The sequence below is a fragment of the Bidens hawaiensis genome, unplaced genomic scaffold, assembly GCF_021521415.1.
Source record: "Bidens hawaiensis isolate Kalapana, Puna unplaced genomic scaffold, B.hawaiensis_p1.1 tig00001961_1, whole genome shotgun sequence".
NCBI classification, from domain to species: Eukaryota; Viridiplantae; Streptophyta; class Magnoliopsida; order Asterales; family Asteraceae; genus Bidens; species Bidens hawaiensis.
This window is the reverse complement of record NW_027491109.1, coordinates 3,115,201-3,142,041: the sequence shown is the minus strand read 5'-3', so window position 1 is coordinate 3,142,041 and position 26,841 is coordinate 3,115,201. Positions and strand designations below refer to the sequence as shown.

Here is a 26,841-nt window from a genome sequence, read left to right as displayed (position 1 = left end):
GAAGACCTAAGACGTTTTTAAAGTAATGTTTTTGATTTGAAAGACAATATGTCCGTTAAAGACAAAGTTATGGATTTGATTGTAATATTTATGAAAGTTTTTAATGTTCCGCGAATGTTTAAATTAACTATGATATTTAGAACTGCGTTCATGAGTAAATCCAACGTCCAAAGTAGGGTACCGGTAACTGGGTCTTACAAATTGGCTAGTCCTTGCACATTCAGAACCATAATCAGAACCCCACCAAGCATAATATTTTATAATTTCGTAACTGACTGACGATTTTACAACCTCCTACATATCAATTCAATTGATTAAATTTTCAAATTTTGATCGATGTGAAGATTTGTGAAGATTCTTGATGTTCAACAACATTCAATTTTGAATTTGGTTTTGATTTAACAATGTTTCATTTGTGAGATTTCGTAGTTGGTTCAGAATGTGTGTGAATGAATTACTTTTAAGTTATTTACGTTTATGTCATAGTGTTGTTTCAAATTGGATTTGAAATCGGTGATTTAGGAAGTCGTGTATGCAATTCACTACAAGTTATTATGGTATAGTAATCACCCATACATATATATATATATATGGTAAGGATCTTAAGAGAATATTTTAGAAATCGATAACTTTGAGAAACCATTTTAAGTCACAAAAAAGTCTCTAAAACAAATATTTTTAAAAAATTATAAAACAAAAAAAAAATATAAAAGTTAAAAAACCAGAATTCTTATATTTCATTCTGGTTTCATAAAAAAAACTTCGTATTATACACATGTGTATGATTTTATTTAATCTCTAGTTACGTAATGTACACATATGTACGCTATCATTTACCATAAATTGTACACATGTGTATATAAAAAACATGTATGTACATATATGTACATATTAGTAGGGCTGTCCAAAATGCTCGTCGCCCGTTCGTCGTTCGCTCGAAAAATGCTCGTTCAGTTTCGGCTCGGTTTGGAAGTGAGCCGTTTGGCTCGGTTCGGTTTGAAAACAATCCAAGCACGAGCAAAGCCTCGCTCGGTTTGGTTCGGTTTGTTTTGCTCGAATTATTTTTATTTATTAGTTTTATATATAAACTTTATGAATATATATAAAAGTATAATATTTTTTTAAAGTTTTTAAAATTTCAATCTTTTGTGTTAAATTCGAAGTTCAAATTTAAACCATAGCCGCTCGTTTTATATATGTTTGGTTGTTAACTTTGAGTTTTATACATTTTAAAGGTGGAACTTTAGACAATTTAGAGTTGAAAGTCTTGAATTAATGATATTTAGAAGTTTTAGAAATTTAAAATTGGAAACTTTGTACGAAACCAATCATAACCAAGCCGAACCAAGTCGCTCGGTTTCAAACCAAACCAACTTCAAGAATTAAAATATATCTCCTTTCTTTAAATTCAATCCGCTCGGTTCGGCTCGCTTTCAAACCAAACCAAGTATGAGCATGTCCGCGTTCGGTTCAGTTCGGTTCGTGAACAGCCCTACATATTATACATATATGTATAATCTAGCTAAACCGAGACGTTTTTTTTTATGAAACCGGGATGATAAATTAGATTTTTGGTTTTTTACTTTTTTCATTTTTGCGTTTTTTTTTTGTTTTATGAATTTTTTTCATTTGTATATATAATTACTCTACTTGATTCTCACGTTTAACTCGTTAATTTCATTTGCATTTAATCTAAACCCTATATATATATAATTAATTTATTCTCCCTCGATCTTCATTTTATCCTACACAACGTCACAAAAATAATTTATTTATACACTATAATTTTTGCATCCAAAAATAATTTCTTCTTTAATCCACGCTTAAACTTTTTAGTAGCTGTTGATACATAATTTTTTTCTGTTGACATACCTAAACAAAATTATGATAAAAATATCATTTCAATACTCCAATTTTTATTTAAGATTGAAAAATTAAAAGAAAGAGAAAAAGGGAAAAAAAAAACAAATTCAAAAGCAGATTTACACTTAATTGTACGAATGGAGCTATTTAATCAGAAGGTCAAACCATCAGAACTCGAGAAAGGAGACCATGTCTATACTTGGAGGAAGAAGATTTACACTCACCATGGTAAAGAGTTTAAGTTTCTGTAATCTATGTTTATATATTTATTCATTTGTGTTTGCTTATTATTAACTTTTAAGAAACTTGGCAAGTGCAGGAATTTTCATTGGAGAAGGCAAACTTATTCATTTGGTGAACCCAAAAGCAGATGGCAGCCGAAAAAAGGAAAAATCTCCTTGCCCAACATCGGATTGTGGGTTGGAAAAAGTAGCTGGTAGTGGTGTAAGGGTGACTTGCATAGACTGCTTCATTAAAAAAGGCTCACTATACCGGTTCAAATACGAAGCAAGTCGCGAGTTCCTTGTCGCCAAACTTAGAGGCGGAACATGCACCACCGCAAGATCCGATCCACCGGAAGAAGTCATACATAGGGCCACTTATCTGCTTGAAAATGGATATATAGAGTATGACTTGATTAACAACAATTGTGAAGATTTTGCACTTTATTGTAAAACTGGTCTATGGAGCAAGGATATCGGCTACAGCCAAGCGAATATGGTCCATTCGACTAAAAAGGAGGCTATCATTGAAAATTATGTGGGGTTTCCAAGATCTTGTTTGAAGAGGGAGAATAAAGATTTGGGCGAACAGTGAGGATGTGGAGAAAGTGCCTGTTGTGGAGTTGTCTTCTTTTCATCTCAATCTTTGAGATATTTATGTTGTGAATCGTTTCATTAGGAGTTGGGTTCCATGATTCCATCCAATGTGATCAAAGGCTTTCCACCCATGAATGCCAACATAGTGTGTGCGTATTATTATGTGATTTTAATGAAATGTGACCGACTCTACGCTTTTGTATATGTATAAATGGTTGCATACTTGCATGTAACAATAAAGGAAAAATAGGAATATACTGTGTATCCATTGTCCAGAATAAATAACAAAATAAAAAGGTAAAACTATCAAATAACATAAATAAAGCTAAAATGTTTCTAGAGGAAATATCATATAAAACGAATATACTTTCTCTTTCTCTTTCTCTTTCTCTTTCTCTTTCTTTCTTCTCTTTTTTGCTAATAAAAGTCACTCTTTGGATATTAAAATCTCAATACATGTTACCTTTGAAAAAAATTGGAATTCATTTTTAATTAATTACATGGATAGGTCTAGTTGTTTGATCATATTACAATTTAATTAGTCCCCAAGTTCAAGATGCTACAACTTTAAACTCGTTGTTTGCATTAGCATGACACACTTGGTGAGTAGATATGAAACTATCAAAATACCCTTAATTAGAGGTGCACAGATCGGGTTTTTCAAATAACCGGGTTCAGATATGGAACCGAGTTCGGGTATGACCGGGTATTGGATAATCGGGTATTGGTAATACCCGGGTCAGGTTCGGGTCCGGGTATTGTCTCTAAAAATCATACCCTATGCATCAGGTTCAGGTCGGGTATAGAACCGGGTATTCAAAAACCGGGTATTTGAATACCCTATTTTCGAGTATTGAAAAAACCGTATTTTGGGTTTTTTGGGGGTTTTTTCCGGGTAGTTTTCGAGTATATATTGATTTTTTTTTAAAGTTTTCACTTTTTAGGTGTATTTTCGGGTACTTGAAATACCCGGTTTTGGGTAATGGAAAAACCCGGTTCCTAGTATGGAACCGGTTCGGGTTTTCGGGTATTACCGGGTAAAAATCGGGTCCGGTTTGGGTTCGGGTTTTAGTACCGAAATGCATACCCTATCCGTACCCACGGGTTCGGGTATTAAAAACCCGGGTATTAAAAAAACCGGTTCCGGATTTTTATTTCGAGTCCGGTTCCGGGTTCGGGTTTTTTGTGCACCTCTACCCTTAATATTCATTAACGTAACAAAAATATATGGCCACTTGTAACAAAACAAATACATAAAATCGTAACTTAAATACAATTAACATAAAGTGTGAAACTCATGACAACCATAGATTTTCACGCGAGAATAAAATATGGTTACTTCAAATTTTATTCACGATTGCAGATCTGGTGATGACGGGTTTGACATAGATCTTACGTTGGCGCTCTGAGTAACCACCGTAGATGAAGAAACAGTACTGCCATAGATTTGACCATCGGGTTAGATGAAGAAGTTGAGTTGTAGATGTCAAGGATGAAGTCAAGTGGGTGTGTGTTTCCGACCAATAATTGCATATACATGGCGTTGATGTTTGGATGCGGTTGTGTTGTTGGGTGCGACCCGTGCTTCAAGAACAAATAGCAAAATTTTCTTCGTTTTTCTTCGTGCTTTGGCTCCTTTGCTCGTTTAAGGCCATCTTCTTTCTGGAAAACAAGATTAAAGTAACAAATACCGGTTTTGAGTATATTTACAATAAATAGATGAAGATATGGAGTATTCGATGAGAAAATAACGTATATTTTTGTGTACTATCAACCGTGTGATTTAATTATATCATTATCATTGATTTAAGTTTTGGCTTGTACGTCTATTCTTTGATGATTCAATTTCGTTCTCTATATTTTTATTTGAGAGGGTCCCTATGAAAATGATTCTATTACCACCGGCCCTATGTTGTTATCTTCAATAAACCAAAGACATTACTGACATTTATATATATAGATTGAAGAGAAAATTTCTAAAATGTTCAATTTTTAAAGAGAGATTTCAAATATGTCCCTTTAAAATTCTAATTCTCTCTTTGTCTCTTTATTAACTCGTCTTCGGCTCTACGTTAGGAAATCGAGACAATATGTTTCTTAACTCGCCGTCTTCCCTCCATATTAGCTCATAACACGTTGTCTCCCCGCCATGTTAACTCAAAACCCATCGCCTCCGCTCCATGTTGGCTCAAAACTCATCGTCTCCACCCTATGTTAGCTGAAAAATTAAATCTAATATATTTTGTTATTTAAAAAATACATCTAAGAAATGTGCACATAAAATACTTTGATGACATGCACGACTTTTCTAAATCATATTACTCTCTCCGTCCCATTTTAAATGTCCATTTTTTTATTTTTGGTTGTCCCTATTTAAATGTCATTTCTATACATATAAATTCAATTTTCAATTATGTCCTAACTATTACATATAGTGGATTTTTTAGCCATGGAAGAAAAATGGTTTTTAGCCATAATAACTTAAAGGAATTTATTGTTATTTTACAGCTCATAAAATAAAATGATCAAACATTTCTAAATTTGTGTATATCCAAAATTCAATATACAAGAACTTAAAAACCAATAAAATTTAAAATATTTAAATATTTCTAATTAAGTTTTGGATTCATGTTTTTAGTAAAGATAAGGTAGATTTTTTTTAGCTAACATAGGGTGGAGGCGACGAGTTTTGAGCTAACATGAAGCGGAGACGATTAATTTTGAGCTAACATGGAGCGGAGACGATGAATTTTGAGTTAACATAGCGGGGAGACGACAGGTTATGAGTTAATATGGAGGGGAGGCAGCGAGTTAAGAAACATATTGTCTCGATTTCCTAACGTAGAGCCGAAGACGAGTTAATATAGGGATAAAGAGGGAATTTGAATTTTGGAGGGACATATTTGAAATTTCTTTTTAAAAGTGAGGCATTTTGATAATTTCCATAGATTTAATTACATTTAGACATTAGAAATTAGAAATCTACTTGTTTAAAAGTTTTAACAGGAAAATACAAAGATAAGGGGGGGGGGGGGGGGGGGGGGGGCAAAGAAGAAGAAGAAAACTGGAGGTTAGAGTACCTTTCATAACTTGTATATTCTTTCACGTAACTCGGTTTAGAAAAAAATGCAATAAAAAAAACATTATATTCTTAAAAGTTAAGATAAAAAAAAAACACTTGTGAGAGTGTCACATGTCAAAAGCTAGTTAGACCACTTGCATTGGCAAACCCAACTTGGGTTGGTCCACTATTTGAATTAAAAAAAAAACATTACAAAGCAAGAATATATAACAAACGGCTTGGTTCACCAAACTAGTTTGTATCTTTTGGCTCACACATGTCACCACTTGAATGGAATTGCTTTTAGTATTCTATTCCTTTTTCCTTTCACACTAATTAGTTTTAGCTCAAATATTATTTTTTCTAATAATTTTTAATGATTAAGTTTTAAAAAAAATCAAAAAAACATAGTCTTGTTTAGGTTTTTTTAAAATACCGGTTTAAATTTTATTAAAAGTAGAGTTTATTTTTTAAATACACTTTTTAATATAAAATTAATATTAATCATTACCAAAGTTTTTTGTTTTTTTATATAATTTCAAATTAAATATATATTGTTTATTTTACATAAAGAAATTATTTTTAGTTGTAGTCACTTTTAATAAAAAAAATAATATTTATAAATTTAATTTATTTAATAAAAAAATAGTGAATGTTGGGTTGCTAATAAGTGTATAAAGTTTGATTCGGTTGAGTTGGATATGTGAAAAAGAGAGAAGTTAATTAGTTTTATAATAAAGATTGGATTTGCTTAATTTGTGTATGAGAATGGTGTTAGGTGGTGGCAATGATATCAACAACATAAACAACAATGACGATAACAAGTAATTATGCCCAAATGGCTTGTAAAAAGTTCTTAAAACACTTGTACATCAATACATGACATCATGAACATTTATTTTCTGAGATAGCGCCGACTTTGAAAATAACATGTTAGTTTTGCCTAAAACCAAATTCGGTCCATGATTGAGTCTTGTAAAATAAATTAGTACATACTGACCCGACAGCCCGTCCGTTCAGCTACGGGTCATATTCATATATTTTTGTCTGAAACGACCAAGTAAGTAACGCCGGATACATGTTTAGTTAATCTATTTATTATTATTGTTTTTAAATGCGTTTTGTCATATATTATATTGGTTTGGTACTTTATGCCAAAACTAATACATTAAATCGAAATTGGCCTAATAGTTCATAATTAACTACACTATAGTTGATTAATGTGCATTTGTAATTTTTTGTTGCAAAGATTATTGTTCTTGTTAGCCCATGATTTTTCACGACATGTTTAGATTCATATCTCTGCCATAAATTTTGAGTTCATGTCATGTTTGAATTGCTAAATTTACTCACATGACTCGTTTAACACCTATTGAAACCTTGAAGGTACTTGTATGAAGAACCATATTATTTGAATAGAGTTGTTCAATAAAATGTTCTCTTTTTTTCTCCCGGGATATGACCCAATGAATTTAGGGTCAATTACCAAGTTGCTAATATTGTATATGTAACAGTTTTGTCCTTTAACATGTTAAATTGGATGGAAACCAATTTTAATCCATCGTTCAGTCCTAATTTGACGTACTTGTATGAGGAACCATTTTATTATAATAAACTTATTCAATATAATGCTTTTTTTATTCTCTTCCAAAGGTATAAAACCCATCAAGTTGACTAGGGTGGATTGGCACGTTGCTAATATTATACATGTATCAAATTGTCATTTTAATTAACCATTTAAATTAGATTGAAACCATTTTCAATCCATCATTCAGTCCGTGTAATCAGTAATGAACAAAAGGGTCTAACCCATCAAAACAGGAACGAACTGACCTGGAATCGAGAAAAGTGAGTGGTGTTTTGTTAGAAGCCTAGAACCGAAACCAAAACCTATATCATATATAATAACAGTTCAGTATGAAAAGTTCGGCTCCAAAGTTTTGTCATACCTTGAATTGTTGTATCTACATATACACATAATAGCATCCACATAGTGGATGTACGAAAAAGTGAAAAACATCTCGTATTGTCACTGTTATGAAATACGCCCTACAAGACATGCTAATACGAACAGGAACCAATTTAATTGAACCCAAATTGTACCATATGCATACAATCATATACACATAATTCTGTAAACATACATATTCTAAATTATGTAAATTAAATCTAATCACAAGAAGGCATATATCCAAGTGGAGTTTAAAATCTACACTTGATATGAGATGGGATCTTTGGCTCTCACCCATCAAATCAAAAGGTCGTGAATATAAAATAAGTATAATCACGTAATTAAAAGAATCTTAATCAATTCATAACGTAGTTTAATTGGTAAAATTTGATAATTGCCTGCGGACCATGTGTATACTTGATTAGTTGTTTATAAAAGAAGTAGATCAGATAAAATTACAAGGGTCTTATCAATTTATCATCCACACACCCAAATCTAATTTTGACATCCTATATATGCATCGTATAGGTTTATATAAAGCGTATTACTTTCACAAACTCCAAAGTCAGACACTGTCTGGCTGTTCAAATCACAGTCCTGCTTTTCCGCCGTTAGTGTATATGTCAAAACAACCGTTGATGTCAAATCATAGCTTCCTACATTTCAAACGGCCTTTTGCATGTATGTGGAAGACCCGGTGTAGACATATTAGAAAAGTAAACGACAAGAACGTAGGGCTGTAGCTCATATGGTTGGGTGAAATTGGGGTAGATGGGTTGGTGGAATCGGTTGAATGCCATATTATTATTGCATGCATGTCGGTGAGTTGTTTATTTGGTTCTATCCTATCAACTTCGGCAACTTGAGTATTTGGTGTATATGCATGTATGAATAACTTCGGTGTGTTGACAGGAGTCAACGTACGGTTTTAAATTCTAAAAGGTTTTTTTTTGACCTGTTCTAAACTTCTCTGTACAATTTAAAGTCAGTCAAACACTATTTCACTCTCTATATATACACATGCATATCAGTCTAATGGTATGTGAGCAATACTCTACTTATACAAATGGAGCTATTTAGTCAGAAGGTGAAACCATCTGAACTCCAGAAAGGAGACCATGTTTATACTTGGAGGAAAAACATTTACACTCACCATGGTAATTAGCATTTATTTTTCTATCTTTATTTGTCCATTTGTGGTTGCTTATTATTAATTTCTAAGAAACTTGCTTGTGTACAGGAATCTTCATTAGTGAAGGCAAACTTATTCATTTAGTGAACCCAAAAGCAGATGGAATCCTTCATTTTCCAACTGTTTCTAAGAACTGGATCTCAAGTGGCGGCCGAAAAAAGGAAAAAAACTCCATGTGCAATGTCGGATTGTGGGTTGGAAAAAGTAGCTGGTACTGGTGTAAGGGTGACTTGCATAGAGTCTTCATTAAAAAAGGTTCACTATACCGATTCAAATACGAAGCAAGTCGTGAGTTCCTTGTTGCCAAACTTAGAGGTGGAACATGCACCACCGCAAGATCCGATCCACCAGAAGAAGTCATACATAGGGCCACTTATCTGCTGGAAAATGGATATATAGAGTATGATTTGATTAACAACAATTGTGAAGATTTTGCACTTTATTGTAAAACTGGTCTATGGAGCAAGGATATTGGCTACCAAGGGAGGAGCAGCCAAGCTAATATGGTTCATTCGATGAAAAAGGAGGATAGAGTTGGGAACCCTGTGCGGCGGTTCGCAACGGCCATTCCAAGATCTTGTTCGAAAAGAGAGAATAAAGATTTGGGCATTCGCGAGGATGTTGTCAAAGTAGCTGTGGAAGAGTTATCTTCTTTTCGTATCAGTCTTTGAGATAGTTATGCATGTGTGTTATGAATTAAGTCGAGTGTGTGATTTCAATGCTATGTATGTATAATATACGAATGTTTAAGGTCATTAATGAATTATATCAAAGTATTGGAGCATGATTAAACCCTCCCATTTGTCGCATTTGACGCCTTGCGAGTTCATATATAGGTTATACAGGTAAACAAATCGTCCCTCTTGCCTGTCAGCTAAATATAAAGAATTTACTTAATTAACTACGGGAAACTAATTTCATAGTATGTTCGGGTGCAAGTTGGGGCATGTTGGCAGGGGACAAGATATTATATATATGTAGTGGTTTGCTTTGTTACACGAAAACACGGAAAAGTTCAAAATCAAACCTTTTAAATAATGTTTGTGTGTTATGTTAACAAGGTTCTCTTTTTATAAGCAAACATACGTTTTAAGGGATCATCTTCCTACTTATAATCGTATAAACGTTTTATCATAATCCAAAAGTCAAATTATACAACACGGAGGACAGAATTACATTTTTATTAAATTTTGAAACATATAATTTTTAGTATAATGTATTTTGACCCTTGTTATTTTTCGTGTTTTCTTATCGATATTGTGGTCTAGTTCTAGCTTTTATGAGTCTCTTGTAATGGGTCGTATTTCGTTCTCTCTAGTTATGAACTAGTAAAGACATACTCTAAGATATATATATATATACATATGTATATATATATATAATACCCGTGTGATGTGGCGGCGGCGACAATTCACAACACAGGTTTTCTATTCTCCTCGTATAAACGCTTTATACTTCCGACGAATTTTTCAGTCGTACTCTTACAAATGATTTATAATTTGATAATCCACAAAAAGATTGCGTGAATAAATATGAAATTTTATAAATTATCATATTTCACAGCTAAATGTAAAAAAGATTTGTTATACAAAGAACATGTCAAAGAAGCACTTCAAAAATGCATACATATTGCCAAATAATTAAACTATAAATAGCATGCTAGAACCACCAATCTTATCGTCATGACCAGTTCTGAGCTAAGAAGTTAGCATCAATCCGTGGTTCATGACTTCATTCTTGATGCCCATTTCCACTAAAGCCTATATAAAGATTTAAGAAATAAATAAAAATTGACCAACAAATGAACTTTTTCATATGGTTGTAACTTCTTACATATGGTGGCCACAAAACAATATTAAATATTTGCAAAACAGATTATTATAAATATAAAAAGAGACATATGAACACTTCGAACAGGTGTGTAAAAGTAAGAAAAAAAAAGTTTGAAATCAATCTTAGACTTCAGTTTTGAAATAACTATGAGCAAGTCAAATGGGTTGGTTAAATAGGTCGGATGGGCTGATGTAAAACGGTTCAATTTGATTCGGGTCGAAATAGATTATTTCCAAAATAGGTTGGTGTCAAAGCGGGCTGATGTGTAAAAGGTCATATACATAACGCATGTGTATAATATTAATGGTGTGAAATAATCCTCTCATTTATGTATATGTGTTCATGTAAATATATTTTATGTATATATGTACAAAGAGAGATTTGTAAACCCATTGTACCGAAACTAACCTTGATGAAATATTTATACATTTCATTTTGAGTTGGTTGAAATCGGTACAACCTGGATAACTAAACAAAACAATAATAGCAATAAGCACAAACAATTGACAAATTTTGGAGTACTACACATAAAAATGCACAATTTGTTAAGATCTATAAGATGTTGAACAATTATAAGTAACATATACAATAATAAAAGTTTGGCTTTTAATAGTCAGAACTGTCTTTTTACAAGTTCTCTAGATTTTGTGAGTTTACTCTTGAACTTATGTAGAAAACTACTAAATCTATTATTATACACAGAAATGAATTTGTTATAAATATTGATGGTATGTCATGATTCGAAAACTATTGTTTGACTTTTGAAAGTCAATCTATGTGCAGGTTTGTCATTGTGCAGTTTTGCTTATGTCCATATTCCAAATTAATTGTATACATAAAGAGAAAAAACAAAACTGGAATATACATTAAGAAACCTAAATTACTAAAAAAACACAGACAAACAAATTAGTTAGAAACATAAAGCATAAACCAATCATCCTCTAGCGCACCTACGAAAACACTATAATAAACCTAAATTATTAAACACATTCAAACAAACCAGTTACAAACACAAAATCAGAATTCAAAGACCAATCACAAAAGCATAGACCAAAGTAAGCACACACTAAACAAACAAAGTAAGCACATACTTACAGAAACATTAAAACGCCACTAAAAACCAACTGAGAATTTAAAAACCAAGATATAACAAATAAAAGAAGATTACCTGATGCAAATGATATACACTCCTTTAGTGATTGGGACCGCCAATTGCAAACCGTATGATGGCCTGCACCTTTAACGCATAGACGACCAACAATAATACTTTGATTGCAGACTCTGAAATAGGGAAAATAAATACACATAAATCAAACACAGTTTGAAATTAAATAACAAACAAAGAGATTGAAAAACAAATTATAGGTTGGTAGGAAGCGAGAATAAAGGCCTTCAAACAACAACCGTTACTTAAAATGCGATGGACAAAGAAGCAAGCGACACGTAACTTTTGTGCAGTTATTATAGGTTGGTAGGAAGCGAGAATAAAGGCCTTCAAACAACAACCGTTACTTAAAATGCGATGGACAAAGAAGCAAGCGACACGTAACCTTTGTGCAGTTAAATTTATGAGTTTTGGTGAAATTACTTCTTTGCCCTTCCTATATGTATTAATATATATATATATATATATATATATATATATATATATATAAATGATTTCTTTTGAGAACCGCTTTGAGTTTTAAGAACTCGAAATAACTCAACGTAACAATTTTTTTGAATTTATTTTTAATTTGTTTACACATGTGTAATACATAAGTGTAAGTAATCTACAAAAAAATACAGTATTTTTTTACACACCGAATCGACTTTTTACACATGTGTAACTAACATTTAAACTTGTGTAATCATCAAAAATACTTATTCTCTCTCATGATTCATTTTTTAATCAAATTTAATCTCAACCACATATTTCATATAATTTAGTTAAATGTGTGGTCCAAAATTGAGTTCTTAAAACTTATCAATTTCTCAAAATATCTCTCCAATATATATATATATATATGGGTATCCTAAAATAAAAAAAGATAGTTTTCTATGAAGAGTAAGAATAGATCTAGGTAATTGGATTTATATCTAGTGGTTAAGATTGTTAGTTTTCAAAATACCAAATAGTTTCCTAGGGTCTAGGATTTAGACTACATAGTTTCTTAACTTCAAATTTTATGATTTTCTTACCATTCTTAGAAAACTTATATATATTGGGTCGAGATACTGTATAATAATGTCTTAACGTACGATAGGTACACGAGACGCTCAAATGCACTCGTCGTAAACTTTAAAAATGCTAAACGATAACGTTTATACTGTAAAGCCCCGAACCCGGTAGCCTTACTTTAGCGTCGGATTTACTCATAAACACAGTTCTTACAAATCAGAGTTCATCAAAACTTTCGCGGAATATAAAAAACTTTCATGAAACGTTACAACAATCCAAAACTTGCCTTATTTAAACATTCTTGTCTTTCAAAATAAACGTCAATTACATTAAAACATCTTGAGTCTTCAAATGTCAGTCTCCTATTCGCCCACCATGTGCCCGCTCAAGCTAGTTGTCTCATTCTATCACCTGCGTGCATACTAAAAGTCAGCTACGCTGAGTGAGTTCTAGTTAATCGGACGCCATACAATACATACACATACATACATATCCGAAGATACATATCCATACCTAACTAGTTACCCTTCTGTTCTACATACATACTTACTACCATACATACATACATATCTACAATCACTAACCTCAGTCTACCGAGAGTACGTTCATAGTCCGCCGTCTATACATGTACTCAAGGTCGTGAACACGTAAAAGGTCCGCAGTCCTTACCTATGTTCACCATTTATGGTGCGTGCAAGGTCCGCAGTCCTTCCCTATACCATCCTACATCCACAACACGTACAAGGTCCACAGTCCTTCCCTATGTTGCAACCTAAACCATAGCACGTACGAGGTCCGCAGTCCTCCCCTATGCTACCACAATACAAATACAGCGCGTATAAGGTCCACAGTCCTTTCCTATGCTGATGCCTATCTATAATACGTATAAGGTCCGCAGTCCTTAACTACGTTGTCGTCTATTATCTGTAACACGTACAAGGCCCACCGTTCCTATCTACGTTTACATCTATCATCTACTTTACGTATAAGGCCCGCAGTCCTTAACTACGTTGTCGTCTATTATCTGTAATACGTATAAGGCCCACCGTCCCTATCTACGTTTACATCTATCATCTACATTACGTATAAGGCCCGCAGTCCTTAACTACGCCATCACCAGCCGAGTCTATGTCCGACAAAAGCTAGAGGGATTTGCCATCCTAACTTACTATGTCGAACGTAGAACTCACATACCATTCGTGTACCTGTATACACATACTTCACATATACAATAATTACATTATTGCATAAGAACACTCTAGGCGTTCTTTACATCATTCATTTAACAACCATACCTCTTGTCGATACGTGCAATATCCGAAGATCGTTCACGCCCCGACAAGTATTCATTTGTAATGTTCATACATCTTCGATATATAATATTCGTACCTTTATTTTTGACCTGACAGTACGCGCAATATCCGAAGATCGTTCGCGTACCCACAAGCAATCATTCATATCCATCACATATATCACATATGGCATACACTTATCACTTAGGATAAATGTATTAATAACACATCGAGTATGCACACAGCCCCGAAAACATAACACATAAATGGGGCTAGAAACTCACCTGAATCCTGTTACGCTCTCCGTTAATCGTTATTCCCTTCTTGAGCTGTGCACGGCTAACTGTATAATATTTACATGTATCAATTAACTACTACTACTCATGTTGTATTTCTATCTTTATACAACCCACAACGAACGGGGGTCCGGGGGCAGCGCCCCTGGCAGCGGGGTCTAGGGGCGGCAGCCCCTAGCAGGGTCCAAGGGGCAGAGCCCCTGGCTGGGGTCGAGCTGATCGAACTTGACTTTCGGCGAAGTTAAACCTTAGGCGAACTTAGCTTTAGGCGAAGTTAAACCTTAGGCGAACTTAGCTTTAGGCGAAGTTAAACCTTAGGCGAACTTAGCTTTAGGCGAAGTTAAACCTTAGGCGAACTTGGCCGTAGGCGAAGTTAAGCTTTGAAGGCGAAGTTAAGCTTTGAATGCGAAGTTAAGCTTTTGCAGGCGAAGTTACCCAGTTCGCAGGCGAAGTTGTCCAGTTCGCTACGGGTTTGGTTTTTATCACGCATTTTGGCGATTTTAATACCCTTGTTATGGTTCGACATCACCCACTAACGTTCCCTAACCATTTCGTTCGTATATATATCCCGTATATACTATAAAGCTTGGATCTTTAAGCTTAAGGACATTTAATAAAACATAAACTTTAAAGGTCAAGAACATACCTTTTGTGCTCGTTTGGATCTCGTTTAACTTGTTTAATCGCAACTAATCGTTTACTCTCTCTCGGATCTTGCTCGTTTCTCTCCCTCGGCCGCCGGCCGTATATGGCGGTGTGTGGTGTGTGTGTGTTTTGGAGTGTGTAGAGATTATGATGGAAATGAAATGAGGGTTTAGGGTTTTAGGTTGGTTTAGGGGATATTTATATCCCTTAAAGCCCATGGACCTAAAGCCCATTCTCATTTAACCCATCTCAATTAATCTAAATCCATGATCCGTTCTTTACTCGATATTAATTAATTAATAACGCGGAAATCACTAAACGTAACTTTCTTTATTCAACATTATAAATTTTAGGATGTTAAAATAAAATATATCGGTAATGCTAAAATTCCATAAATTTATTATATTCAATTTTTATATTAATCTCATAATTAATATTATAATAATAAACTGTTAAAATTCGTTAAACTTAAATATTAATATACTTTAAAATGTGTAAATGTATATATATAAAAAATAACGTATGAACTTTAAAACCAACATTATTAAAACGCTCTTGTTTGGTTATAGTTATTGCAGTGAAGGTTAGAGAGAGAAGAGAAAATTTGAAAGTTGTTAAAAGATAAGATTGACAAAAGGTTATGTGTGTTTAAATTACACACACTATATATTGTGTGTGCTCATATACTAGCTTTTCATTATTCACGACCCATTGGGCTTCATTACAAATGGTCATGGGCCTAAACATGCATACAAACATAAGTCCAACAAGCTAACTAACATAAAAGATACACAGTGAACAAATACGAAATACTAATACAAAAATGGGCCTAACATAAAATTTGCATCGAAAGACATTATACTCTTAAAGGCTAGATAAAAAAAACTGTGAGCGTGTCACATGCCAAAAGTTGGTTAGGCGGCGGCGACAACGAAGACGACGACAATTAATTATGCCCAACTGGCTTGTATAAAAGTGCTTAAAACACTTGTACATATTGATGTGGCATCATGAAAAAGTGATTTTCTAAGATAGCATCGACTTTGCAAATTGTAATTAAACATGTTTGTTTTGCCTAAAACCAAATTTGATCCATATGTGCCTGACATGAACCATGAACCAGAGACGAAATTTGTTGGTTTGAGTTTAGTGAAAACGTTTTCGGGTTAATTTCAGGTTGAACCTGCGAACCCGTTTAGCTAAACAGGCAGTATTCATGTTAATCTGATAGGTTCGCGGTTTGACTCGTTTGATATGTTTATTTTTATTGTTTTTACATGTGTTTTATGTCATACATTGTATTGGTTTGGTACTTGATGCCAAAACTAAATCATTACATAGAAACTGACCTAAGAAATCATAATTCAAATATAACTGGTTTATATACATTTGTAATTTTTGTTATAAAGATTCTTGTTCTTGTTAGCCCATGAATTTTTACAACATGTTTAGATTCATATGACTGACACAGATTTTGAGTTCATGTTATTAGAGGTGAACATCCTAACCGGTTATTAACCGGTTTCTAACCGTTTTACTAACCGGTATTACTCTAACCGCTTTATAACCGGTCCAAACCGCCGGTTTATAACCGGTTATTGATTTCAGGAGATAAAACCGGTTACTAACCGGTTTTTTATAAACCGGTTATTACGTAAAAAAAATCAGCAGCTGCTGGTTACCTTTATAAACGGTAATATTACCGTGTTTTTACCGTTGGGCCCATTTTAACCCTTCATAATTAGTATAAATAAGTATGGAGTGTGTTGGGTTGATTACACCACTTCCCGAGCTCTCAAAAACGCAAAAAAAAAAACCGAAAAAACGCAAAACCAAACTCAAAACCGTGACAAAAACCACACAAAAAATGTCTACACTTGAACAACTTGGTGTAACATCCCGTTTTCTAGTTTCGGTTAATAAACGAAAGTATGAGTTATTATGAGTCGGGCTAGTGTTGGGTTAAATGGAATTGGGTTATGGACTTGGGTTAGAGGAAAGGAGGAAAGACCATGGGCTAAGCCCATGATCCATAAATATATAAACCATAAACACCACTTAATTCCTCATTTACACATATTCCATACACCATTCAAAACACACACACTTAAGCTCTCTCTCTCCAATCCTCTCTCTAGCCGAAAAATAGAAGAGAAAACCGATCCCGACCCAAGGTATGATAGTATTATGTTGTATGAGCTTAAACCCGTTAGATATGGTCACGAAACGACGAGCCGACATCGTTAAACCATTTAAGTCACGAGATCCGGGTGGAATCGGGTATAAACCGAACCTAAGATGAGTTTAGGGGTCACCCTAGCTCAGATATGGATCGAACGGGACGAAAAACAGTGAAAATTGAGTTAAAACTCGTTTTTTCCGGCGAATCCGCGATTTTCCGGCGGCGGCGCCGGAAAAGTTAATACGAGGTATGAATGTCAGGGAATGTTATGACATTCCCTGACCTAACCCTAGTTCGCTAAGGGGTAACTAACGAATTAGAAGTAATTCGCTAGCTGATTCGTCTAAAGAAATATAACGAACTAGCTTCAGTTCGTTAAGGGAAAAGGTAGCGAATTACCCTTGATGCGCTATAGTTAAAAGATAACGAAGTGGAAGGTCCAATTCGTTACATAGACTGGTTCGCTATGGACTGATTCTTTAAGGGTCCAGTTCGTTAGAGGGTTCAATTCGGTATAAGAACCAGTTCGTCATGACAAGTCAATTCGTTAAGGATAAGTGACGAACTAGAAGTTTAACAGAATTACAGAATGATCCCTAGACTTAAAAAAGAATGATTTAATTACAAAGAAGCCCTTGAACTTTTAAGTAGCAAGTTAATTAACGATTCAAAATGTTAATGGAAAATGTGATAAGACGGTTAATAGAAATAAAATTTTTCCAAGCTGACAGAACAGTCACTGGACTTAGAAAAAGAATGATTTAATTATAAAGGAGCCCTTGAACTTTTAAGTTAGCAAATTAACTTTTAAGTTAGCTCGACCCCAGCCAGGGGATCTGCCCCTTGGACCCTGCTAGGGGCTGCCACCCCTAGACCCCGCTGCCAGGGGCGCTACCCCCGGACCCCCGTTCGTTGAGGGTTATAATTAGACTAGAAACGCGAGATGAGTAGTGATAGTTAATTGATGCATGTAATTATTATACAGTTAGCCGTGCCCAACTGAAGAAGGGAATATTAATGGTGAACGTAACCGACTTCAGGTGAGTTTCTAGCCCCACTTCCTTGTTATGTTTCCGGGGCTGCGTGCATACTCGATGTGATAGTTAATACACTTACCTTAAGTGGTAAGTGTATCTCTTGTATGATTTATGTATGATGATTGCTTGACGGTGTGTGAACGATCTTCGGATATTGCATGTGCCGTCGAGTGGTAGTTAAAGGTATGATTGATATGAATGATGTATGTATGAATAATGTATGTAAAATATGTTGATGGTACGTGAACACTCTTCGGAGATTGCACGTATTGTCAGGGAAAGTATGTAAAGGACAGGTATGTTATGGTAGTACGAATGTAGGGAACCGACCCTAATAGTATCGGCGAATGTAGGGAATCGACCCTAATAGTATCGGCGAATGAAGGGAACGACCCTAATAGTATCGGCGAATGTAGGGAACCGACCCTAATAATATCGGCGAAGTTAATAGGGCGAAATGCTCTTTAAAACGTATATGTACGAATGGAAGTATTACGTAAGTATGAAAGAAAGGATGAAAGTACGAATGTATGTAAGCATGTAAGTAAATATGAAGTACGTACCTTCGGGTGCATATGTCAGTATGTGAATGTATGGTATGTCGTTTGATTAACTAGAACTCACTCAGCGTAGCTGACTTTTAGTATGCACACAGGTGAGTATAATGAGGCAACTTGCTTGAGGGGAGGCACATGGCATGGATTTGAATACACTGGCATCTCAATGAAGTGTTATGTAATGTTATTTTAAAGACAATATTTTAAGTTTAAATGATTTGAATGTTCGTTAAAGACAAGAAAAGATGGATATGTAATATATTGGTTTGAAGTTTAATATTCCGTGAATGTTTTAATTAACTCTGATATTTAGAACTGTGTTTATGAGTAAATCCAACGTCCAAAGTAGGGCACCGGTAACGGGGCCTTACACTTGGTGGTTTAATCGTCGTGCAAATTTTTGCAACAAACCGAGACAAAACCCTTTGGTGTAATTTCGACAAGTGCGAAATGTCGAACGGGACGTTTAAGGCTCGGTTCAAAAAATGTGGAAAAATTTACACACCGGAGTCGAACTCCTCTTTAAGGCTTCACCTAAAAAAACATTGTGATGTTGTGAAAAACAATCCAGCCAGGGATCAAGCGAATCTTTCACTCGGTGGAGGCAACATTTGGGTTTTCAACCTCGACAAAGTTCGTGAAAGGATGGCAAAATTTGTCATTCAAGAGGGCTTACCATTTGATCACTTTGACAATCCGCGCTTGACAAAGTTTATCCAAGAACGCTTCAACCTCGTTACCAACATGTAAGTCGCACTACCTTAAGACGCGATTGTTTAAAAATGTGGAAAAAGGCTAAACAAGAATTAGTTTTCGGTTTCGAAAACTTAAAAACCGGTGTTAACTTAACTACCGACGTTTGGTCAGCTCCACACGGTATACCGTTTTCGTATCTTTGCGTTACCGCGCATTGGGTTAATCCCGACATGTGGCAAATGATGAAGCGTGCGATCGCGTTTGAGTTATTTAGTTATCCTCACACCGCCCAAAACTTGTTTTATATTTTAGATAATGTTATACGAACATTTAAATTACAAGACAAGCTTTTTCAATATCTTTCAATAACGCGTCAAATAATACCGCTGCGGTTCAAAAACTAAAACTAAAATACCAACCAATTTGTGACGGTGTTTTCTTTCATATTCGATGTGTTGCACATATCATTAACTTGGTTGTGCAAGACGGTTTAAAAGTTAAGCAAATAAAAAAAGTAACCGAGCGTTTTAGAGAAATGTTAACCGATATTTTTAGAACTAGTAAGCAAAGACACACAAGATATTTGCAATTGTGTATCGATACGAATTCCATCACTTTAGGTCCGTATTTCGACGTACCTACTAGGTGGAATTCGACTTGGTTTATGCTTGATAACTGTGACATCCGTCAAATTCGAGTCTCGAGTTGTATTAGTTTTGTAAACTTTTATTTTCTTTTTAAACCGACTCAACATTTTTAGAACTTTATTAATTATTATATAATATTATTTTAGACCTCAATCTTAAATAAACCGATGTTTGTCATCATTTAGTTTTGTTAAGAAAAACATAATAGGTTCAAACAGATGTTCGTAAACTCGTTATAAACTTTGAAAACCTTTAAACTCGTGTTAAACAACGGTTGAAATTAGGAGGGCTTGTTTTGAAAATATGCATTACATATACCACCAACACAAAACCTAAACCTAACATAAACATCAAGCCTCATCTCTTTCTCTCTTGTTTTCCCGGCCGCCTCCGGCGAGCACCACCAACTCCGGCCACCACCTCCAACATACTCACACAACACACAGCCGCCCCCCTGCCGGCTCGTTTTTCCGGCGATGCCAATTCTGGCCACAACCACCACTTCTCACCGCACACCACCACTCTCCGCCTCTCTGTAACCTAACCCGACGCCGGCCACCCCGTTTTCCCCTTCTCTGTCTTTTTTCCGGCGACCGAAGATCCGGCCGCCGTGTACCGCGGCACCGCAGCTCCGCCTCTCTCTCCCTGCCTCACTCTCTTTCCCGCAGCTCTCTCTCTCTCTCTCTCTCTCCATCTCGCTCTCTCTCTCTCACTCTATCTCTCTCCGACTCGTTTTCTTTTCCGACGAACCCGTGCTTCCCTCCTCTCCGGCTTCGAGTAGGAATTGTTAATTTACGGTTTTTGCTCGGCTTAACATAATACTTGATGTTGGATTTTAAGATTTCATTATCGAGTTCGTTTTCGGATTTAATTAAATGGAGTAAGGAAAGGGTTATCGGGTGTTTATGTTTTGGGAAAGAGTTTGGTTTTAATTTGTTATTTAAATTATGGAATTGGTTTGTTAACATATTGTGTTTCGGGATTTGGATTGTTAAGTCGTCTCGTCAAGACCCGAGTTCGAGTCCCACGTTAAAACCAATTTTGTGTTATCGTTGTCAAAAGTCGTATAATTAGTATAAAACTATTTAAATATATAAAACTCATTATTTTTTTACAATTATTATTATTATTAACTCTTTATAAAAATATGTATATCCTTATTAATTCTAATTATTAGTACTAAATGTTCTATTTATTAATAGATCTTTAATATGGTAAACTCGTTTAGAAACCGAATCAAAACTTAGTATGGTATCATTATTTTACTATCAATATTAACTATTATTATTATTTTTATCAACGACATTTTAATTAATATTAAGATCTTTTATTCTATAACTATTATTATTAGTATTATTAATAATAATTATTGTTATAATTATTATACTATATTAGTACTATTAGAAATAGTTATTGTTATTATTATTATCTTATATATCGATATATATATATATGTATATATATAACATATCTTTTCAGAATTATTATTATCATTTCTATCTTATCATTAATAATATTATTATAAACTTTATTACCTATTTATTTTTATAAAACTGAACTCTTAAATTAAGCCCGCATGGTTTCTATTTTGATATTGGTTTAGTTATTTAAAAGTCCAATAAATTAATATTATTTTAATTTAAATTATCAATTAAGTACGAGTTCCCAATCATTAACAAACTAACCGGTAATCCGATTAACAACCGAACCTTCTTGTTCAATGTTTCGAATGAAGTTTCAACTAAAGTTCAAGTTCATTAATATGTTTTATTTATTCATTTTCAATTAGCTTTAAAGTCGGATTTGTTCGTTTCGTTTACAAGCTTTCTATTTGTCGATTATTTATTATTTCCCGATTCGTCAATCGAGGTGAGTACTTTCATACCTTTTTTCCATCTTTCGTTTTGAGTTGACATTTCATACTTATTAAACTAAATGTTTTAATTACTTGAATCTTTAAACCCACAAACGTGATTGTATACTTTACATAAATAATTGCTTGATTTGGTGTCATATGCTTACATGCTTATATGCTTATGTGTTTATCGTTTTTGGATGGTGGAACTATAAATCCTATACCATTTGGCAACCCCTCATGGCAAGGTGTCGTTAACGTAATGCAATTAACGATAACTATAAAATCCTAGAATAGCTAGGTGGTGCTAATGTGTTTAGCAATTGTCATAAAATCCTAGATAGCTAGGTGGTGCTAATGTGTTTAGCAATTGTCAATTTATCCAACTCTAGTGCTTTTATTTATCGTTTTGTGGCTTTTTATTACTATATACTTATATGCTCAAACTTATGAATTGCTCACCAACCTTTGTGTTGACAAACTTTATTTTATGAAATGTTACAGGTTTGACTTTTGTTGACTTTAGAACTTGATGAAAAACGTTACCAAGACTATTAGGGTATTAGTAAAACGAACAATATAAATGTTACTTGTATTCAACTTGTTTGTGTGAACGAGATGTGTTGTTTATTGATTTGTTGAAATAAAAAGAGTTGATTAAATATTATCACTTTAAATAGTGTCTTGTGTATTTGTCCAATCACGTTGCACCCCGGCATATTCCGTCGCCTTTGGTCGGGGTGTGACAATAACGGGTTAAGACAAAGACCGACTTTGGAATTATTTTATGACAATCTTGCTAAGAAATGAAAAGTTAAGGCATTTTCGATGAGGGGATGGGAAATGATTTCAAAGTTAAGCGAGTTGCTTAAAGTTTTTAAAACCACAACCACTTATTTGTCGGGAGTTTATTATCCGACTAGTCCGTTGGTTCTTTATCAAATTTGGTTAGTTTGTGTCAAAATAAACAATTTTGAATATGTTGATCCAATGTATGATAATTATATGATAATTCCAATGAAATCAAAATTGAGAAAATATTTTGAAGAATTGCCGGCGGTTTTTACTTGTGCCGCCGCATTGAACCCGACTTTAACCGTTAACGGGGTTGAAACTTTAATCGAAAAAATTGTTTGGGCTTTGGAGTTGCATTTAGATGACCCGAATTGTGCATCAAAACAAGTGAGAAAATTTAATACTTATTTAGAAAACATGTTTGAACATTATGCTCTTAAATATGGTTCGACAACGAGCATTCGACAATCAATGGGTTTTGGAGAAAGCTCGTCATCATCAAGTAACCCAAACATAAGTTTGTTTAATGATATAAGAAACGATAAACTTAAAAGATCTCGTGGTAGCTCACCAAATAGCGAGCTAAGCCGGCATGGTGCACCCGATTTTATGTTCACGGCAAATGATTTTGAAAAATTTGATATTTTGGGTTGGTGGAAGCAAATGGAACCACAATTCCCCGTGCTTTCCGCCAGGGCCCGTGATTTACTAACCGTCCAAGCTTCTATGGTAGCTTCGGAAAGTGATTTTTCTTTTAGTGGTAGGATTCTAACGATACGAAAGACGAGGGTAACACCGGAATCGGTGGAAATGTGCATTTGCTTAAAAGACCACTTGGATGCGGCGGACCGTATCCAACATACATCTAATCTTGACGGAGAGTTCGTTGTTGAAGAAAAGCTACACGAAGAAGAAGTAGCAATTTGTGCCGCACAACCACTGACCGAGGAAGAACAAATGTATGATGATTCGGTGCGATCGAGTAGTCCCGAACCGGACCGAGAAGATCCCGTGTTTAATGTAGACGGCGATAACGAAGAAGAATAAATGAATGAAGCCAAAGCCCGAATGGAAGAATAAACGAATGAATTCAATGTCATGTAGATTATAAACGTTTATTTTCAAGTTATAAGTATTGTTTAAAGCTATAAACGTTTATTTTTAAGTAATGATTATGAAAATAGGTAAAAAAAATCAATCAATAACAAGTGTTTTTAGTTTTTTTTTTTATTTTTTATGATTTTTTCCAGGTTTTGTTTTTATTTTTCCAGTTTTGTTTTTATTTTTCCAGCTTTGTTCACTATTTTTGCATGTTTTTTTTTATTATTTTTTTCAAAAACCGGTTTTTTTTAACCGGTTAACCGGTTAGGGTATTTTTGGGGAAGAACCGGTTACTAACCGAACCGATTAACCGGAATAACCGGTTAGGGTATTAAAAAACAAAAACCGGTTAGTGAAAAAACCGGTTATCGGTTAACCGGTTAACCCTTTTGTTCACCTCTACATGTTATGTTTGGATTGCTATATTTTACGGTTTGTATTGGCTTGGCTCATTTAGCACCCCTTATTGAAGATATTTGTATGAATTAGAGCCATCTTATTTGAATAGACTTGTTTAGGTGCTATTTGTTTTTAAGACAAAAATTGTCGGCAATCTGATTTCATCTGATTTAATGTCTGCAACTGAAGATGTGGTCTGAAGGTCTGCAATCTGAAAATATAATACTGTTTGTTTTACAAACTGGATATCGTCTGCATAAGTTGAAAATTAGTTACCTATCATATATATTACAGTAGATAAAAGTCATTTAACGTTTGTAGACTGCTAAAATAATTGGTAGCGGTGTACGAACTATGGAAGTGGGTGGTGGTAGACGATTGTGGTAGGCGGTGAACGGTGGGTGGTGGTGATAGACGGTTGTGGTGGTGGGTGGTGGACGGTGATGGTGGCCGACAATGGGTGGTGGTGGGTGGTGGACTATAGTGGTGGTGGATGGTTGTGGCAGGTGGTGGTGGTGGAGTGGTGGTGGTGGATGGTGGTGGCGGCGGCGGACGGTGGGTGGTGGCGGTGGCGGGTGGTGGTGGATGGTGGTGACGGGTGGTGGTGGCGACGGACGGTGGGTGGTGGTGGTGGATGGTTATGGTAGTGGACGGTGGTTGTGGCCAACGGGGGTGGTGGTGGTGATGAACGGTGGTGGTGGTCGGTGGTTAACGGTGGTGGTGGTGAGTGGCTGACGGTGGTGGCGGCGGACAGTGGGTGGTGGTGGTGGTGGTGGACGGTGGTGGTGGGTGGTGGTGGTGGCGGCGGACGGTGGTGGTGGGTGGTGGTGGCGGTGGACGGTGGTGGTGGGTGGCGGTGGCGGCGGACGGTGGTGGTGGGTGGTGGTGGCGGCGGACGGTGGTGGTGGGTGGTGGTACCGGCGGACGGTGGTGGTGGTGGCGGACGTTGGGTGGTGGTGGTGTTGGACATTGGGTGTTGGTACTTGTTGTGAAGTTAAGAAGTGTGAAGATGGTGAAAAAAGCTTATTTTTTAAGAACATAAAAGCAGTTTTCAGATCTTTTCTTTTTTAAAAAACAAACAGTCTTCAAGAGTTTATGTCTGCACACCCATAGACATAGGCTCCTTACAGACCTTATAAGAAAAAACAAACACAACCTACTCTTTCCTAGGGAATAAAACCCAATGAATTGACTAGGGTAAATTAGCAAGTTGCTAATATTGTATATGTGACAATTTGTCCTTTAACCCGTTAAATTGGATGAAAATCAATTTCAATCCATTAAAATGGTTTTAATATTTTCTCTTCCCAAAGGAATATAACCCAAAAATTGTCCTTTAAACTGTTCAATTAGATTACAACCAATTTCAATCCATCATTGATCAGTCCGTGTATAGGATTGATCAAAAGGGTCTAACCCGTGGGAACAGGATTGAAGTGACCCGAAACCGAGAACCGTGAGTGGTCTTTCCCTAAAACCGGAACCAGAACCTTTACCACAGTATCAGTTCAGTATGAAAGGTTCGGTTTTAGAGGTTCGAAGGGGAATGTGTATTGAAACTAAACTCTTAATTTCCTGCTTTGTTTGTCATACCTCGAATATGGTTGTGTCTACAATTATATATACATAAGAGCATCTATGGTGATTGCACGGAAAAGTGAAAAACATCTCGCAATGTCATTGTCACATAGTTGAAAAATGTCCCACAAGACATGCGCTAATACAAACAGGAACCAATTTAATTGAACCCAAATTGTAAACATACATTCTAAATGTAAATTTTGCATATATATAATCAAAAGTAGGCAATAGCATCCAAGTGGAGTTTAAAACCTACACAGCTACACTTGATATCAGATGGGATCTTTGGCTCTCACCCAAATTGTAAACATACATATTCTCAGTTTTCACCCTATACACGCTGCGTATAGGTGTATGTGCAGTGTATTACTTTCACAAACTCTCAAGTCAGACAATCTCTATCTAACTTAATTATTTCATATCATAGACCTTTACTTTTCCGGCCGTTTGCTTATACGTGGAAGGCCTGGTGTAGGATTAGTAAAACAGCAAACGACACGAAGGTAGGAACGTATCTCATATTGTTTTGTCAAATAGGTGTTTACTTGTTTGCTTGAGGTAGATGGGTTGGTGGTAGATTGAATGCCATATTATTATTGCATGTGGGTGAGTTGTTTCTTTGGTTCTATATCCCTATCAACTTGTTCAAAAATAAGTTATAAATAAAATAAAATGTAATGGTACATTACAATGAAAAGAAATTTCAATGCTCTAAAGTTTTTTAATAAGTTTGAAAAAAAAAAGGCAAAAACAAATTAAGATTTGACCCATTCTAAACTTGTTACAAATTTAAGTCGGTCCAAGTCAACTCAATTTCTCTCTATATATGCACATGCATAGTTGCATACAGATCTCATTGTGAGCAACTTAATTATACAA

The 26,841-nt window shown here is 35.0% G+C and overlaps 1 protein-coding gene and 1 pseudogene across 1 annotated transcript; both read left to right on the top strand.

The window, feature by feature from the left end:
• Positions 1–1,992: 1,992 nt before the first annotated feature.
• On the top strand, positions 1,993–2,679 carry LOC143603286 (protein LEAD-SENSITIVE 1-like). Its single transcript, XM_077080124.1, has 2 exons — positions 1,993–2,091; positions 2,183–2,679. The coding sequence occupies exons 1-2, from the start codon at positions 2,001–2,003 to the stop codon at positions 2,677–2,679; spliced, it is 588 nt and encodes a 195-aa protein (XP_076936239.1). The 5' UTR covers positions 1,993–2,000.
• A 5,854-nt stretch (positions 2,680–8,533) lies between these two features.
• On the top strand, positions 8,534–9,686 carry LOC143603277 (protein LEAD-SENSITIVE 1-like; annotated as a pseudogene).
• The last annotated feature ends 17,155 nt before the right edge of the window (positions 9,687–26,841 follow it).

What these genes read in the sequence shown, in the direction of transcription:
- LOC143603286 (XM_077080124.1), top strand. Translation starts at nt 2,001, where the DNA reads ATGGAGCTATTTAATCAGAAGGTCAAACCATCAGAACTCGAGAAAGGA. An exon ending in GAAGATTTACACTCACCATG is followed by an intron (nt 2,092 to 2,182) that starts GTAAAGAGTTTA and finishes TGGCAAGTGCAG; the next exon opens with GAATTTTCATTGGAGAAGGC.